Consider the following 16,879-nt stretch of genomic DNA (forward strand, 5'->3'; position numbering starts at 1 on the left):
GGTGCATAAGATTGATCATGTGTTCTTTAATTTTCGTGATTCTATGATGCTTGTATTGCGTTCTTTTTTATTAATTTGCTTTGTTTAATTATCGTAAACCAATTTTGTGGAATTTCGCTGCACTATAACGAAGTATTCTAGAATTTTAGGAAATTTTTGGTGCGGCGAAAATTTCACTAGAATTGCAAACCAATTAACAATCGTAATTCAATTTGTTGAGTTTTGACGAGATCTTTCTGAGTATACATTAAGAACAATGTTATAATACATTTGGAAATATTGTCAGCAACTGAGTGACGTAAGTATTCCAGCAGGGCATAAAATTTAGCCACAACGTTGTTCCATCCATTTGAACATCTCCAGTATATCCTGCATGAAATTTAAGAAGTTCGTAGTGTGACAAAAGTTCCACGAGAATATAATTTATGATAATTTATTTATCTTCGGAAAACCCATTAAGTAAAATTCTTTTTGAAAAATACAATTTTTGAGTTTTTGCAGGATCTTTGACATGAGCACCAAAGAAACATATTATGATATACCATTAGAAAATAATGTCACAAATTATGGAGCCCCATTAGCATTTCTTACAATTTTGGATTCCAAACCTTCAAACTAGAGTTCCTAGTATGCACAATTGCACCGTGGAAAGATAAAATATTTACATGATCGTACATTGACAATTAGGGTTAAATAGATTTGGGTTTTATCCTAAGCATATGAATTCTCATAGCCTTTAGGTATCACCTCCGCCCAGCACTCTCCTCAGACCATCCTTCTGTTCTGCACTGAGCTTCGCCGGAAAGACGACGTCGAACTTGACCCTGAGGTTCCCTTTCTTGGTCGGATCTTTAGAGATGGGCATTCCCTCATTAGCAACCACCTCCTCATGGCCAGGTTTGATTATGTCTCTCACCGGGATCTTGAGAACCCTTCCATCCAACGTTGTCAGATTGACGACCGCCCCGGTGAGAGCCTCTAGTAGGGATAATTTCTGAGTGACCACAAGGTCATTCCCATCCCTCTTGAAATGAGGGTGGGGTTTCTCGTCGATGACGAAGATGAGATCAGCCGGAGAGAAGCCCGGCTCTTGGTTTCCTTTCTCTGGGAATGTGATCTTTGTACCCTTCTTCCAGCCAGGCTTGATGTCTATCTTTAGGATTTCCTCAATGGTCTTTGGCTTACTGCAACATAGTTGTTGCTTCAACGTTATAAGGCAAAAAAGAGCTACAACAGGGGGCAAAAATCTTCCGGAATAGAAAATGCGTTTCAAAAGGGAGGAACGCATTGTTCCGGCCAACTCGCATAACTCGCGTCTGATCAAACTAAAATGACATGGACATGGACGAACACATTGTCCTAACCAACTGACATAACACCAGCGTCTACCCAATTACACACAGATTAAGAACACATTATTTGGGTAATATCAAGTTAAGAAAGATCATGAACCTGAAAGAAACCTAATCCAAAATCCATTTCAAATGTTTCTTATTCGATTTTAGATTGAATTAAAAGTCAAGATCACCTACCTAAAAACGGCAATTTAATCCAATTTTAACCATATTAACAGTAATCCCCCAGCTATCATGCCTTAATCAAAGTCAACTATACAAGTCAACACACGCAGAACTCTCAATTAACAAACCATACAAACACATCACTTCCCGAACATCAAAATCTCAGTTAACAAAAAAGAAAAAGAAACAAACTTTGCAGCAATTCCGACATATTAAAAAAAATCCAACCAGAAAACAAACAGAAACAGAGTACTCACCCGAACCCATCAGGAACAGTTCTCGAAATCCTCATCTTCCTCCTCGCCCCTCTGTAAAGATCCTCCAAACTGCACACCAACTTGCTCTCTATCGCCGCAGCCTTCTTACTCTTCAAATTACCATTACGCCCTTCGCCATTCACACTGCTCTTCTTGAACACCTTGTCCCCAACGCCGCCAGATCCGCCGAAAAACTCGGCGAAAATGTCATCCGGGTCGCCGCAATTGAGCCCCTCCTCGCCGTAGATGTCGTAGATCTGGCGCCGCTGCGGGTCGCTGAGAACATCGTACGCCTGGCACACCTGCTTGAACTTGGCCTCCGCTTCCTCGTTGTCGACCAGGTTCTTGTCGGGGTGCCACCTCATCGCCAGGCGCTTGTACGCCTTCTTCAGGTCCTCCTGGGTCGCGTTCCGGTTCACTCTCAGCACGTTGTAGAAATCCACACCCATGTGATTGCTCTGATCGAAATTATCAACTGCTCTGATTTGATAGGGGATAGTCGGAGAGAAAAGCCGGATGTGGAAAAGTGCTTATCCAGCAGAAAGCCAACGCGGTTTTAAATTTGGCTTTTGGAGTTATAATTTTCTGTGTTTGGTACGCGTTTCGTCAATGGAGCGGTGGTGGGGGGACTGGAGTGAAGGACACTGCGGGGATTTAAATAAATCAAATCTGTATCAGAACGTGCAGTGAGGTGGGAGCCTAGCAGACCTGAAGTATCTTTGTAGACTTTGTTTTATTTTTATTTTTTAAGGAAATATATTTGTAGTTACAGTTGCACAGATTCTGGTCGGTCGTTGGTGTTCCAAATTTTTTATAGGTGTTGAGTCCGTGTTATAATAAAATTGAACGATATAAATGATGTATTATAGTTTTATAATACATTAACAAAAAAAAATCTACGTGTTATACTTGAAATAGCAATATTATGCGACTTTATCTATTGTGTCGAATGTATATTGGGACCAAGGTGATTTCAAACCACACAAATTTTGAAAAGTACACATGTGAAAGTCTTCCGAGTACCCTTCTAATGTTTGGCATGGGTGTCTTTGTGTTTGTGCCCACAAAGTATTAGATGTAATGTATGATCTGCACATGTCGGCCACACTTGGCATGTTTTGTCAAGAGCACTCGATAAATTCTCTCGATAACACTTATCAGATTGCTTCAGTATATCTCGATATTTGTTTCACATGTGCTCAACACAGTTCAATTGACGACAAGAAGTCCAACAAATGTTAGATAAAATGCCTAAGCAAATAAACTGAAATTTTATTGCGTGCTTGGCGCTTTGTTTGTATTGAAAACTTAAATCTTCATCACTAGAACCCACAATGTTCGCATCTTAAATCTGCCAAATCTGAATACATCCTAATGTTGGTCTACGTTGCAAAGGTAGATGAGTGATATATGGATGGCGGCTTTATACGTAATGTACGCGTAACACGACATCGTTTTGGTGGTTTTTTTAACCTTGTTTAAGTTGAAAATAGTGATTAATACGCCGCCCTTTCTTCTTTAAATATGTGACATTGTGAGTATTAAATTATGATTGTATCCTCTGAACCTGTAATTTGGCGGTCGACATGCTTTGGGGCATTCAATAATTGTAACGAGCAAGAATTTAAAAACAGCAGCTGGCCGGCGAATTGACTTGTGAAAGTAGGCAATGACAAATCAATGCCCAATGACATAGTATTTGCTTGCTTATGGGACAAGGAGTTGTTGTCGATGCTACTTGCAACCATGAGTGTAACGAAATGATAAAGAGTAGATTAGATTTAATATTTCGAAAAGTAACATTCGGAAGGAAGGCAGAATAATCAAAACACATTGGAGGAAATTACAAACATAAAAGCTCAGCCCAATAAGCAAATAAATAAAAAGTAAAATCCTAATTTTTATCTTCCAAATGCATAGAGTCGCTTTTGTCGCCGTCGCTGCCACAAACGTCTTCCCAGCAGTCACCAAGACAGCAACACTAGAGAAGACGACTGAGTGAAAAACTGAAGAACATAAGGCAGAGAAATTTGACAATGGAGAAGTAGCGATGAATGTCGAGGAAGGGGCATTAAGCCCAAACTTGAGACAAGTTCAGGGAAAAATTTGATACTTAGCTTGAGGAAAACTAAGATAAAATTCAAAATAAAACTGAAAATAAAGAGAGGGAAGAAGGGAAGGAGGAGAAAAAAGGGGATTGCCACCGGCACCCAAGGTAAAGGTTAGGGTCGGCGGCTAGGGTTTTTCTATGCTTGTATTTTCTTTTAATAATCCAGACTATTTAGTAGTATAAACAATGGACGGTTATAATATCATTATTCGGAAAAAAAAATATTTGTCATTATAGGATACAAAAAACCTTATTAAGATCGATTATTTACAAGTGATTCATCATATAGTGTATTAGATCAATTATAATAATGACAGACTATTCATATGGGTAAGAATTAGGAAATATATCATCTCCGGATCCTTTCACCTAATCCATCAAATTTGGGGATCCGGGCCGTTGTAATTTAATCTAACGGTTACAAACAATGGCTCATTTTAAAAGTTATAATAATTTTAATCGTTTGATCAAATTTCAAAGACCCAGATCTTCGAACTTGGTGAATTAGGAGGAAGAGATCCAGAGATGATTCCTCTCAAGATATTTATTATAAGGTTACAAGTGGAAGTTTGTTTGATGCCGCGAAAGAAGTCATCATCCACGTCCAAATCCAATGGCCCAGTGGTGGTATGGCGATGGCGGTAAAGCTACTTTTCTCTGACCAACGTGAAGAAAGCATGGAAACATGAACAGTTTTCAGTTTTCAGTTTTCAATTAGGAAATGCTTTCTCTTTAAGTGATTGTCAAATTGTCTTTAATTTAGCTTTTTCGGTGATGATAAAAGAGGAACGCCAAAGCAAAGTGTCCTGAAAGAGGAATGCCAAAAGTCTAAAGCATTCGCATGGAAGATAAGATAAGAACTAGGATTTCTTTAGTAGAGTGCTTTATTTTTTCTTTAATAATTGACTACTTAGTAGTTCAAGAAACAAACGGTTATAATTGAATTGAGTTAATATTGTTTTTCTCAACTTGTCAATTTAATAGATAAAAAATCGAACTACTCATGTGTCCGGACTATTGAAAATAAACCTGTCAAAAATGAACATGAACTTAATAGGATAAAAAATGAGTTACAACATGTTGATATGAGGGCTTAAAATTGCGCCACGGCTTCTGTAGTGGATTCCTTTCTCGCTTGACAAACATAGCCTTCAAGGTTGAAAACCTAGCTCAATTAATTTGACGCCTCGATATTGTTTGCATAAAAACCCGACTAAATATGCTGACTAAAGTGAAATTTTATGAAAACTCCATAAATTTGTATAAGGTCAGCACTACTGTAATGTCTTAATTTAATAATATAATATTATATATAAATTTTATATGTGATAAGTTCAAGTGATGAACTCGTTCCATCCACCACGACGTTGAATCCATTCGAGGTAATTTACTGCCACTCACAAATGTTTCTAGCAACCATGGTATAAAATATCGATGATATCGGAAATATCGGTAGTCCAAAAATATGGAAATTTCGATGGAAATATCGAGATATTATCGATATCGATAAAAATTGAATAAAAACCACGGAAATTGTAAGAAAAACTTGGAAATTTTTATTGAAACTTTGGAGAATGTTTATTTAGTCAATTATCTATTAGTTTATCAAAAAAAATTAGAAGGAAATGCATTACCTGATGGATTTAACTGATTTAAGTTGATTATACAGCAAGCTGGCAAACACTGTGAGTGTAGAAAATATATAGTAATTAATGAAAAAAAGATTAAACACACCATAGTCATTTATATATAATGATTTACCACAATATTTTACACTTTATACATTGCATGGTAAGATACATGAGTGATTTTGTACCACATAAAGTTCTTATAAGGTTCAAAATTTTCATTATCTTCATCATCTCTATGTGTAGAGTATTCATCAAATGATAAATCCCCAAAATAGTTTTGCATGTAATTGTTAACATGCCACTCATATAAATATAAATATTTTAGCATATTATCACTAAAACATAAGTGATATATGGTGGTTATGGTGTTGGATGAGTAAAATGGGAGGGGTTCAAATCCCCCTTTTTTTCTTCTTTTTCTTATTTTTTTCCTTCCTTTACATTGATATTTTCGATATTTTAGCGATATTACACCGATATTTTGACAAAATCCCTCCCTTTTTTCCCTTTTTTTCTTCTTTTTCTTTTTTTTTTCCTTCCTTTACATTGATAGTTTCGATATTTTAGCGATATTACACCGATATTTTGACAAAATATTGTTGAAGTGTGAGCGAAATTATCGGCATCGATATTTTTCGATATTTCTTCTTTTTCTTTTTTTTTTCCTTCCTTTACATTGATATTTTCGATATTTTAGCGATATTACACCGATATTTTGACAAAATATTGCTGAAGTGTGAGCGAAATTATCGACATCGATATTTTCCGACTTTTTTTCTTCTTTTTCTTTTTTTTTCCTTCCTTTACATTGATATTTTCGATATTTTAGCGATATTACACCGATATTTTGACAAAATCCCTCCATTTTTTCCCTTTTTTTCTTCTTTTTCTTTTTTTTTCCTTCCTTTACATTGATATTTTCGATATTTTAGCGATATTACACCGATATTTTGACAAAATATTGCTGAAGTGTGAGCGAAATTATCGACATCGATATTTTCCGATATTTCTTCTTTTTCTTTTTTTTTTCCTTCCTTTACATTGATATTTTCGATATTTTAGCGATATTACACCGATATTTTGACAAAATATTGCTAAAGTGTGAGCGAAATTATCGACATCGATATTTTCCGACTTTTTTTCTTCTTTTTCTTTTTTTTTCCTTCCTTTACATTGATATTTTTGATATTTTAGCGATATTACACCGATATTTTGACAAAATCCCTCCCTTTTTTCCCTTTTTTTTTCTTCTTTTTCTTTTTTTTTCCTTCCTTTACATTGATATTTTCGATATTTTAGCGATATTACACCGATATTTTGACAAAATCCCTCCATTTTTTCCCTTTTTTTCTTTTTTTTTTTCCTTCCTTTACATTGATATTTTCGATATTTTAGCGATATTTGACACACCCCGTCCCGAAGGAGGGCATGCTGGCCGTCACGTGAGAGTGACATAACCATTTGCACAGTACGGAAGCTTTAAAGATACAATTTATAATTTGATACACCCGAAGGTGAGTCCTAATTTTGTCCAATCTGTCAGAACACCGTCGAATTCCTCGTAGTCACCACACCTTTGTGATTCCTGAACCTGGAGGGGCGCAAAACCAAAATTGAGTGGGTCAGTAAAACAATTCTTTTCCAAATCCAAACATTTCTCAAAACGTTGTAACCCCTCTCCGTAAAACCTGTATACTTTCCCAGAAATGTAAAATATAAATATACATATATATTCTCAAACTTCATTTTTTACTATCTCAACATTTTTCTTTATCAATCATGCCATGCCATGTCTAATTCAACAGTTAAGTATGGATGCATCAACAATAATCATATCAGGTGCAAGAAAGTAATCAACCGGAGGCCCTCTAATAGCCCTGCACGGTTGAACCTAGAGCTCAAAATCTATCACTCTCACACTCTGCCGGAGTCACTCCGCGTGACCTGTCCGGCCTTCTGCACATAAGTTACGCTCTAGTGCTTCTCATAAATCATCTGTGCACATAATCTAAGGTCACCCACCAGTCGGAATCTCACTAACACTCTCGCGACTGGCCTGTCGTACCCACTCCGCGTGGACTGTACGACTAGCATCTACTTGGATCCAAGACGAGCGTGCGATGCGGTGAATACTATAAGCACTAAACTATGGTGCAGGATTTGAGCTCAATATACATCAACATCATCATAACAGAAATAAATACTCACATGTGCGTCCACCGCACCATTTCATACATATGCATCATAAATCAATTCTTACCCGTGCGTCCACCGCACCAATTCATGCATATGCATCATAAATCAATTCTTACCTGTGCGTCCACCGCACTAATTCATACATATGCATCATAAATCAATTCTTACCCGTGCGTCCACCGCACCAATTCATGCATATGCATCATAAATCAATTCTTACCTGTGCGTCCACCGCACTAATTCATACATATGCATCATATATTAATTCATGCATGGCATTTCAACTCACATTTCTATATACTTTTCATATCAATTCTATGCATGGTATTTCACTTCCCGTTTTTCCACATAACTCATATGCATTTCATTTTAAACATATTTTCATTTCAATTCAATTTCTGGGAAACGTCAAGTATATATATATACGGAAAACAAAACTGCCCACTCACAGAATACATCGACGTCTCGTAAGTCCCTGAGCATCCCTTGGCCATGCCCGATGCCCGCATAAACCTCACCTATACAAGAGTAACCAATTTGACGTTATTTAACGCCTAACCCAAATCTTAGTTAATAACTCCTCATATATTGCTCAAATTGGGTATATGAATATACCACCGTGACCTACACAACCTCAGGATCATCCCCATATTTTTAAAATAATTTTTGGAGTCCTCACGCGCCCCCACGCGCCTGACGTGGCACGGACCTACGCGCCCCCACGCGCGGCCACGTGTCGTGTACACTGACGGCACAGTAAACGGCAGTTAGGGAATATTCCGTTAAATCCTAGCATATTCCGTTAATAATTAACGGCGTCAGTCAACGCCGTTAGCATATTCCGTCAAAACTGACGGAATATTCCCTGTCTTCTCCGGCGATTCGTCGGTCGCCGGCGACTGTTCGCCGGTTTCTGGAAAAATTTCAAACTTGCTATTCTCCTTCGTTTTTCATCCATTTTTCACGTAGATTATACCAAATTGAAGCCCTAAACATCTACTATCACGTTGGACTAGTTTTAGGGTCTAAAAACAACGGGATCAAACTTTCAAAAATTCAAGAAATCGGCCTACCATCGAACTAGGTGATCTCGACGTCCAATTCATGCCAACGAAGCACTCCGAGCTTCCTTGGGACTTCCTTAAGCTCACTGTGAGCTTGGTTTCACCTAAAACAAAGTCAATTCGAAGATCATGAACAGTGTTCTTCACGGGAACTTTGAAACTAGGGTTTTCCGAAGCAAAACTTACCTGAAATGGATACCATCGTGATCGTGGAGGTTCCAGGAGTTTGATGGTGGTCTTAACTCCGTCGTTGGTGGAAGTTTAAGGTGGTTTCGTGGTGGTCCGTGTGAGTTCGAAGGAGAGGGAGAGAGAACTGAGAGTTTCGTTAGGGAGGAGAGAGAGAGACAGTATGCAGAAAATAGGGAGAGGATTGAGGGATGTGGGGATCCCTCGTGGTCCTTTTCCAATCCCCAACTCCAAATCACAAAATTTTAACCTAAAAATCTAAGTTCCATCCTTAATAAATTCCATTTTATTTTCAAAACTTAGGAACCTAGATAATTAACAACTTGAGCTTCTCATACTTAGTATTTCTTAAGGGCAATTTCGTCCATTCACAGCCACGAATGTAATATTTTGGAACGGGCTGTGACAATCTCCCTTCCTTATAGAATTTCGTCCCCGAAATTCCAGCAACCAACTAAATCAACCATACTCCAACAATCGCTTCGGGTAAATCTCTCTCATCCGATTCTCTTTCTCCAACATAATTTTCTACTGAATGATTTCCTTCACAAAGCTTTTACCACTTACTCTGTCTTACTTTTCAGGACCTTCTTTTTCCAATCCAAAGTCGTCCTTGGTTCCTTATCAAGTCGAATCCAATTTAATTCTCAATAGTTGCACCAGAATCTCATGTGACGAATCTACCACCTAGTGACAACGTATCGAACCCAAAATACATTAAGTACCTTAGCCAACTCTGAAGACATCACCACTTGTATGCACTTTATTGATTCCTTTAGTGATCAAAAATGGTCTGATGTGACTAAGTCTTATCTTGTCTTCCTTTCTGAATCTTACTATTTCTGTTCATGGTGAAATTTCCAAAAATATCAAACCATTTACCTTACACACTCGATTAGTGGCATATCCATCTGTTAGTCTCTTTTGCCATTCCTGGTTACTTCAGGTTAACTTAATCACATGAATACTTTGAGGAGACTCATCCATAGTCTCAGGGTCTACTAAAACTCTTTCTTGATCGAATCTTTCTCTATTCAGAAGCATTTCGTTCACACGACACGCTTCAGGGACCCTATGGCGTTACTTCGGAAACTGCACAACCAACATACTTAAGAAACTCAGCAGTTCCGTAAACCAATTCTTCTTTCCATAAAACAAATAAGTACCGTTACGCTGTCTGGGAAAAAGTTATTACTCAGCACTGGAGTAATTGTACTAACTTGGTACATTGACCAACTATCACTTCAACTTCGATCATAACCATCCTATGTACAAGGAAACTTGTACACATAATCGAAAGTAATATCTTTCCATTTCCACTGTGAAACAGAAAATAGTTATCTCAATCCAAAGGTTTATCTCATTCTGCCTCGATCTGCTGACCAAATAAAACTGTCGAATGGTATGATAAACCTTATTACTTTCGGAATATTGCAGAAGCTGAACAGTGTACTTCGTCCAAAATTACTTACTTTAAATCCTTAGCATTAGGCACATACTTTTTGTTTTCTTGTATCCACATACCATTTGATTCACGAATCATGTACTCATTCTTTTTCCTTTCTTTCTCTGCCTTGGTTAATTCTTAAATTTCTTCGTTAACCATTTGAGTCTCGAGTACGGCCTTACCAAACAGGCCTAACTTGAAAATTAACAAGTATAACTTCTTCTCGATCTTCCATTCTTAATTTTTCTTCCGTTGGTTTTCAATCCACAAGATGATACTCTTGGCAACGTGCCAGACATTAATCTTACTGCAATCTTTTCACCAAGTGTATCAGCTAGAACAATTTTACGATCACCCTGATCGTACAATCATATACATTAAACAATTCAATTTACCTTCGCTACCTCAGATCAAAATCCTTCCGAGTAATGGATATTGAAGACTTTTTGGATTCGTAAAAATCTTGCATTCTTACCAAATATAATGCCTTCATAACTTCACAGCAAGAATGGTAATCATGACTTCCAAGTCACTCGTAGGGTAATTCATCTCATGAGGTTCCATTTATCGTGAAATGTATGCAATCACCCTAACATTTGCATCAACATGCCTCCAATACCATTCAAGAAACATCACTAAAAATTTATGATTACCACTATTCTTTGGGAATACCAAAATACGTGCATGAGTGAGGAAATACTTCAGTTGTTGAATCCTTTGCTCACAATTTCCTTCCCACTCATACATAACCTCTCAATCTTTGCTTCACCAACTTAATATGTTTACATGCTCTGCTCTGGCTCAGAATATGCCAGAATATCTTCAATGAAAATGATATCAATTTATCAAGGCATTATTGGAATACTTCATCCATCAACTCATAAAACAGCATGAGTATCCATATAGCATCACCAAACTTCATAAAGACTATAACGAGTCCAGAAAACCATCTTATGATCAACGTCACTTATAATATTCAATTGGTAGTAACCAGATCTCAATTCAATCTTTGAATCTTCGCAATTACTTCTGAGCTGGTTAAATAAACATCAGTACATCACCATGGATAACGGTTCTCAATCGTTACCCGACTCCATTGTCTATAATCAATGAACAGTCTCAAGATCCATTTTCTTCCTCACCAACAAACTGGGCTCCTCAAAAGTGTTGTACTCGGTTGAATAAAACTTTTATCAACCAATTCTTTAACTTAAATTTATACCTGGCAACAATTCAATAGTGAACCTCATATCTCTGCCTGAAGGCAATCCAGGTATACTTTCAAGGAAGACATCAAGAAAAGTCTAACCCTTTTGACATTATTCACACTACTCCGAGCAACATCATTTAGCATCACATAAACTAAGTATTTTTGGGCAGCCTTTCAAAACAATCTCTTTGCTTTCACAGCATAAATAATGGCTGAACTCACTTCACTTTGCATGCCCACTCATTAAGGTAACCTCTGATCATCCAGATCGATGGAAAGTGACTGGTTTCCCGTAACAATCCATCTAGTCACGATTATAATCAACCAATCTAATGGAACAGAATTAACTGATACAATATATATTCTATTATTATTAAGTATTCTAAATAAGTACAATACTAACATAAAATAATCTACCGGGTTGCTTGCTTAACGAATCCACGAATGAGTTATTAATATTACGGTCTGCAGCCCGCAATACTGATAAATCATCGTTGTCTCGATAAGTAGGCAACCACTCTCAAAGATATAATAATACTATTTTGCCACTCAATGCAAAATACATACACTCGTCTCAACCGCATTTATTTACTACTTTCTAGGCAATATCACTCATAATAATAAAATATATATATATATATATCAGCCGGAGTCAACTAAAATGACCAATACGGCTGATTCAACTCTCATCTCAATAATACGTCGGCCGGATCCACTCCGCGTGGTCGGTACGGCCGAGCCTATAACTCACCAATTTCTCATGCGTCAGCCAGATCCACCTCTCATGGTCTGTACGGCTGAACATATAACTCATCAAATCTCTCTGTACCCACGGTCAATCCGACCAAACTACTAAGTTCATAAACTTGCTGAATCGACACTACGATGTCATAGAAAACTGTTGGGTACAACTGATTCTAGGGACGATTCACAATTCTGTGTCCCCTCTGTTCACATAAACACATTCATTTCTTATTCTTCTTTATTCTCGTTGCTCATGTTCTCAGAGTCCTCAAGACTCAACAGCATCTCGTATATTCCTGGTAAAAAGTACAATGGATAGTGGTCACCCAAAATACCACTTCCCTTTTTCCACCCAGCTTAAAACAACATAACACCTCAACCAAATTAACAGTAATATCTGGATGGAAACAAGGCAAGTCTGAAAACTTTCTATAATATTCATTTATCGTCAACTTCCTTGATTCACATTTGCAAACTCTTGTTTACTACCATCGATAAATGCCGGAGGGATAAACTTTTCCTTAAACAAGTCCTTAAACAATTTTAAATCGGCTGATTCCTCTGGTGACAACAATTAACAATCCTGTTTCCACCAGGATACAAATTCATACCCAAAACCAGGTAGTCATCTCGACCCCTTGTCAGAAGGAAGATTCCTTTGACTTGCATAATCCGAAACATCTTTTCCAAATGGTTAAACCGTTACTTCGCTCCCTCAGGTTCATCATTTCTCTTAAGTGATTCAAATTCAACTCATAACCCATCTTAAAATGTCCCTTTAGACAATAGACTGAATCACCATAGTAATAGTTTCCCCCTAAACCGCTAAATCAGGGAGACTAAATTCCTCTAACTACGTGGTTTGCTACGAGGCGGTGTAGTTCTGACAGAATTCACTAGAAACTTCTCAAGATGTCCAAGATTGCAACCATGCTCTGATACCAACTGACACACCCCGTCCCGAAGGAGGGCATGCTGGCCGTCACGTGAGAGTGACATAACCATTTGCACAGTACGGAAGCTTTAAAGATACAATTTATAATTTGATACACCCGAAGGTGAGTCCTAATTTTGTCCAATCTGTCAGAACACCGTCGAATTCCTCGTAGTCACCACACCTTTGTGATTCCTGAACCTGGAGGGGCGCAAAACCAAAATTGAGTGGGTCAGTAAAACAATTCTTTTCCAAATCCAAACATTTCTCAAAACGTTGTAATCCTTCTCCGTAAAACCTGTATACTTTCCCAGAAATGTAAAATATAAATATACATATATATGCTCAAACTTCATTTTTTACTATCTCAACATTTTTCTTTATCAATCATGCCATGCCATGTCTAATTCAACAGTTAAGTATGGATGCATCAACAATAATCATATCAGGTGCAAGAAAGTAATCAACCGGAGGCCCTCTAATAGCCCTGCACGGTTGAACCTAGAGCTCAAAATCTATCACTCTCACACTCTGCCGGAGTCACTCCGCGTGACCTGTCCGGCCTTCTGCACATAAGTTACGCTCTAGTGCTTCTCATAAATCATCTGTGCACATAATCTAAGGTCACCCACCAGTCGGAATCTCACTAACACTCTCGCGACTGGCCTGTCGTACCCACTCCGCGTGGACTGTACGACTAGCATCTACTTGGATCCAAGACGAGCGTGCGATGCGGTGAATACTATAAGCACTAAACTATGGTGCAGGATTTGAGCTCAATATACATCAACATCATCATAACAGAAATAAATACTCACATGTGCGTCCACCGCACCATTTCATACATATGCATCATAAATCAATTCTTACCCGTGCGTCCACCGCACCAATTCATGCATATGCATCATAAATCAATTCTTACCTGTGCGTCCACCGCACTAATTCATACATATGCATCATAAATCAATTCTTACCCGTGCGTCCACCGCACCAATTCATGCATATGCATCATAAATCAATTCTTACCTGTGCGTCCACCGCACTAATTCATACATATGCATCATATATTAATTCATGCATGGCATTTCAACTCACATTTCTATATACTTTTCATATCAATTCTATGCATGGTATTTCACTTCCCGTTTTTCCACATAACTCATATGCATTTCATTTTAAACATATTTTCATTTCAATTCAATTTCTGGGAAACGTCAAGTATATATATATACGGAAAACAAAACTGCCCACTCACAGAATACATCGACGTCTCGTAAGTCCCTGAGCATCCCTTGGCCATGCCCGATGCCCGCATAAACCTCACCTATACAAGAGTAACCAATTTGACGTTATTTAACGCCTAACCCAAATCTTAGTTAATAACTCCTCATATATTGCTCAAATTGGGTATATGAATATACCACCGTGACCTACACAACCTCAGGATCATCCCCATATTTTTAAAATAATTTTTGGAGTCCTCACGCGCCCCCACGCGCCTGACGTGGCACGGACCTACGCGCCCCCACGCGCGGCCACGTGTCGTGTACACTGACGGCACAGTAAACGGCAGTTAGGGAATATTCCGTTAAATCCTAGCATATTCCGTTAATAATTAACGGCGTCAGTCAACGCCGTTAGCATATTCCGTCAAAACTGACGGAATATTCCCTGTCTTCTCCGGCGATTCGCCGGTCGCCGGCGACTGTTCGCCGGTTTCTGGAAAAATTTCAAACTTGCTATTCTCCTTCGTTTTTCATCCATTTTTCACGTAGATTATACCAAATTGAAGCCCTAAACATCTACTATCACGTTGGACTAGTTTTAGGGTCTAAAAACAACGGGATCAAACTTTCAAAAATTCAAGAAATCGGCCTACCATCGAACTAGGTGATCTCGACGTCCAATTCATGCCAACGAAGCACTCCGAGCTTCCTTGGGACTTCCTTAAGCTCACTGTGAGCTTGGTTTCACCTAAAACAAAGTCAATTCGAAGATCATGAACAGTGTTCTTCACGGGAACTTTGAAACTAGGGTTTTCCGAAGCAAAACTTACCTGAAATGGATACCATCGTGATCGTGGAGGTTCCAGGAGTTTGATGGTGGTCTTAACTCCGTCGTTGGTGGAAGTTTAAGGTGGTTTCGTGGTGGTCCGTGTGAGTTCGAAGGAGAGGGAGAGAGAACTGAGAGTTTCGTGAGGGAGGAGAGAGAGAGACAGTATGCAGAAAATAGGGAGAGGATTGAGGGATGTGGGGATCCCTCGTGGTCCTTTTCCAATCCCCAACTCCAAATCACAAAATTTTAACCTAAAAATCTAAGTTCCATCCTTAATAAATTCCATTTTATTTTCAAAACTTAGGAACCTAGATAATTAACAACTTGAGCTTCTCATACTTAGTATTTCTTAAGGGTAATTTCGTCCATTCACAGCCACGAATGTAATATTTTGGAACGGGCTGTGACAATATTACACCGATATTTTGACAAAATATTGCTGAAGTGTGAGCGAAATTATCGACATCGATATTTTCCGATATTTCTTCTTTTTCTTTTTTTTTCCTTCCTTTACATTGATATTTTCGATATTTTAGCAATATTACACCGATATTTTGACAAAATATTGCTAAAGTGTGAGCGAAATTATCGACATCAATATTTTCCGACTTTTTTTCTTCTTTTTCTTTTTTTTTTTCCTTCCTTTACATTGATATTTTTGATATTTTAGCGATATTACACCGATATTTTGACAAAATCCCTCCCTTTTTTCCCTTTTTTTTCTTCTTTTTCTTTTTTTTTTCCTTCCTTTACATTGATATTTTCGATATTTTAGCGATATTACACCGATATTTTGACAAAATCCCTCCATTTTTTCCCTTTTTTTCTTTTTTTTTTTCCTTCCTTTACATTGATATTTTCGATATTTTAGCGATATTACACCGATATTTTGACAAAATATTGCTGAAGTGTGAGCGAAATTATCGACATCGATATTTTCCGATATTTCTTCTTTTTCTTTTTTTTTCCTTCCTTTACATTGATATTTTCGATATTTTAGCGATATGACACCGATATTTTGACAAAATATTGCTAAAGTGTGAGCGAAATTATCGACATCAATATTTTCCGACTTTTTTTCTTCTTTTTCTTTTTTTTTTCCTTCCTTTACATTGATATTTTTGATATTTTAGCGATATTACACCGATATTTTGACAAAATCCCTCCCTTTTTTCCCTTTTTTTTCTTCTTTTTCTTTTTTTTTTCCTTCCTTTACATTGATATTTTCGATATTTTAGCGATATTACACAGATATTTTGACAAAATCCCTCCATTTTTTCCCTTTTTTTCTTCTTTTTTTTTTTTTCCTTCCTTTACATTGATATTTTCGATATTTTAGCGATATTACACCGATATTTTGACAAAATATTGCTGAAGTGTGAGCAAAATTATCGACATCGATATTTTCTGATATTTCTTCTTTTTCTTTTTTTTTCCTTCCTTTACATTGATATTTTCGATATTTTAGCGATATTACACCGATATTTTGACAAAATATTGCTGAAGTGTGAGCGAAATTATCGAC

General features: G+C 37.5%; 1 protein-coding gene and 1 long non-coding RNA gene across 4 annotated transcripts in view; both read right to left on the bottom strand.

Moving 5' to 3' along the window:
• LOC126595965 (uncharacterized) overlaps window positions 1-15,592 on the bottom strand; it is a 40,610-nt gene extending 25,018 nt beyond the window's left edge. Inside the window, exon 1 of one of the 3 annotated variants that reach the window (XR_007613786.1) lies at window positions 15,356-15,592. This is a non-coding gene — a long non-coding RNA (uncharacterized LOC126595965). Of the gene's footprint in view, window positions 1-8,964; window positions 9,104-15,355 lie in introns of those variants that run through there. The other 2 variants (XR_007613783.1, XR_007613785.1) reach the window with 2 other exon arrangements.
• LOC126595961 (uncharacterized) lies at window positions 521-2,464 on the bottom strand. Its single transcript, XM_050262366.1, has 2 exons — window positions 1,778-2,464; window positions 521-1,184 (listed from the first exon to the last, which is right to left on the bottom strand). The coding sequence occupies exons 1-2, from the start codon at window positions 2,224-2,226 to the stop codon at window positions 737-739; spliced, it is 897 nt and encodes a 298-aa protein (XP_050118323.1). The 5' UTR covers window positions 2,227-2,464; the 3' UTR covers window positions 521-736.
• Window positions 15,593-16,879: the final 1,287 nt, after the last annotated feature.

The sequence above is a fragment of the Malus sylvestris genome, chromosome 13, assembly GCF_916048215.2.
Source record: "Malus sylvestris chromosome 13, drMalSylv7.2, whole genome shotgun sequence".
Classification (NCBI taxonomy): domain Eukaryota; kingdom Viridiplantae; phylum Streptophyta; class Magnoliopsida; order Rosales; family Rosaceae; genus Malus; species Malus sylvestris.

Excerpts from the sequence above, each read along its gene's own strand:
- LOC126595961 (XM_050262366.1), bottom strand. The coding sequence starts at position 2,226 with ATGGGTGTGGATTTCTACAACGTGCTGAGAGTGAACCGGAACGCGACC. Across the intron at positions 1,185-1,777 it reads ACTGTTCCTGATGGGTTCGG|TAAGCCAAAGACCATTGAGG; the intron begins GTGAGTACTCTG and ends ACTATGTTGCAG.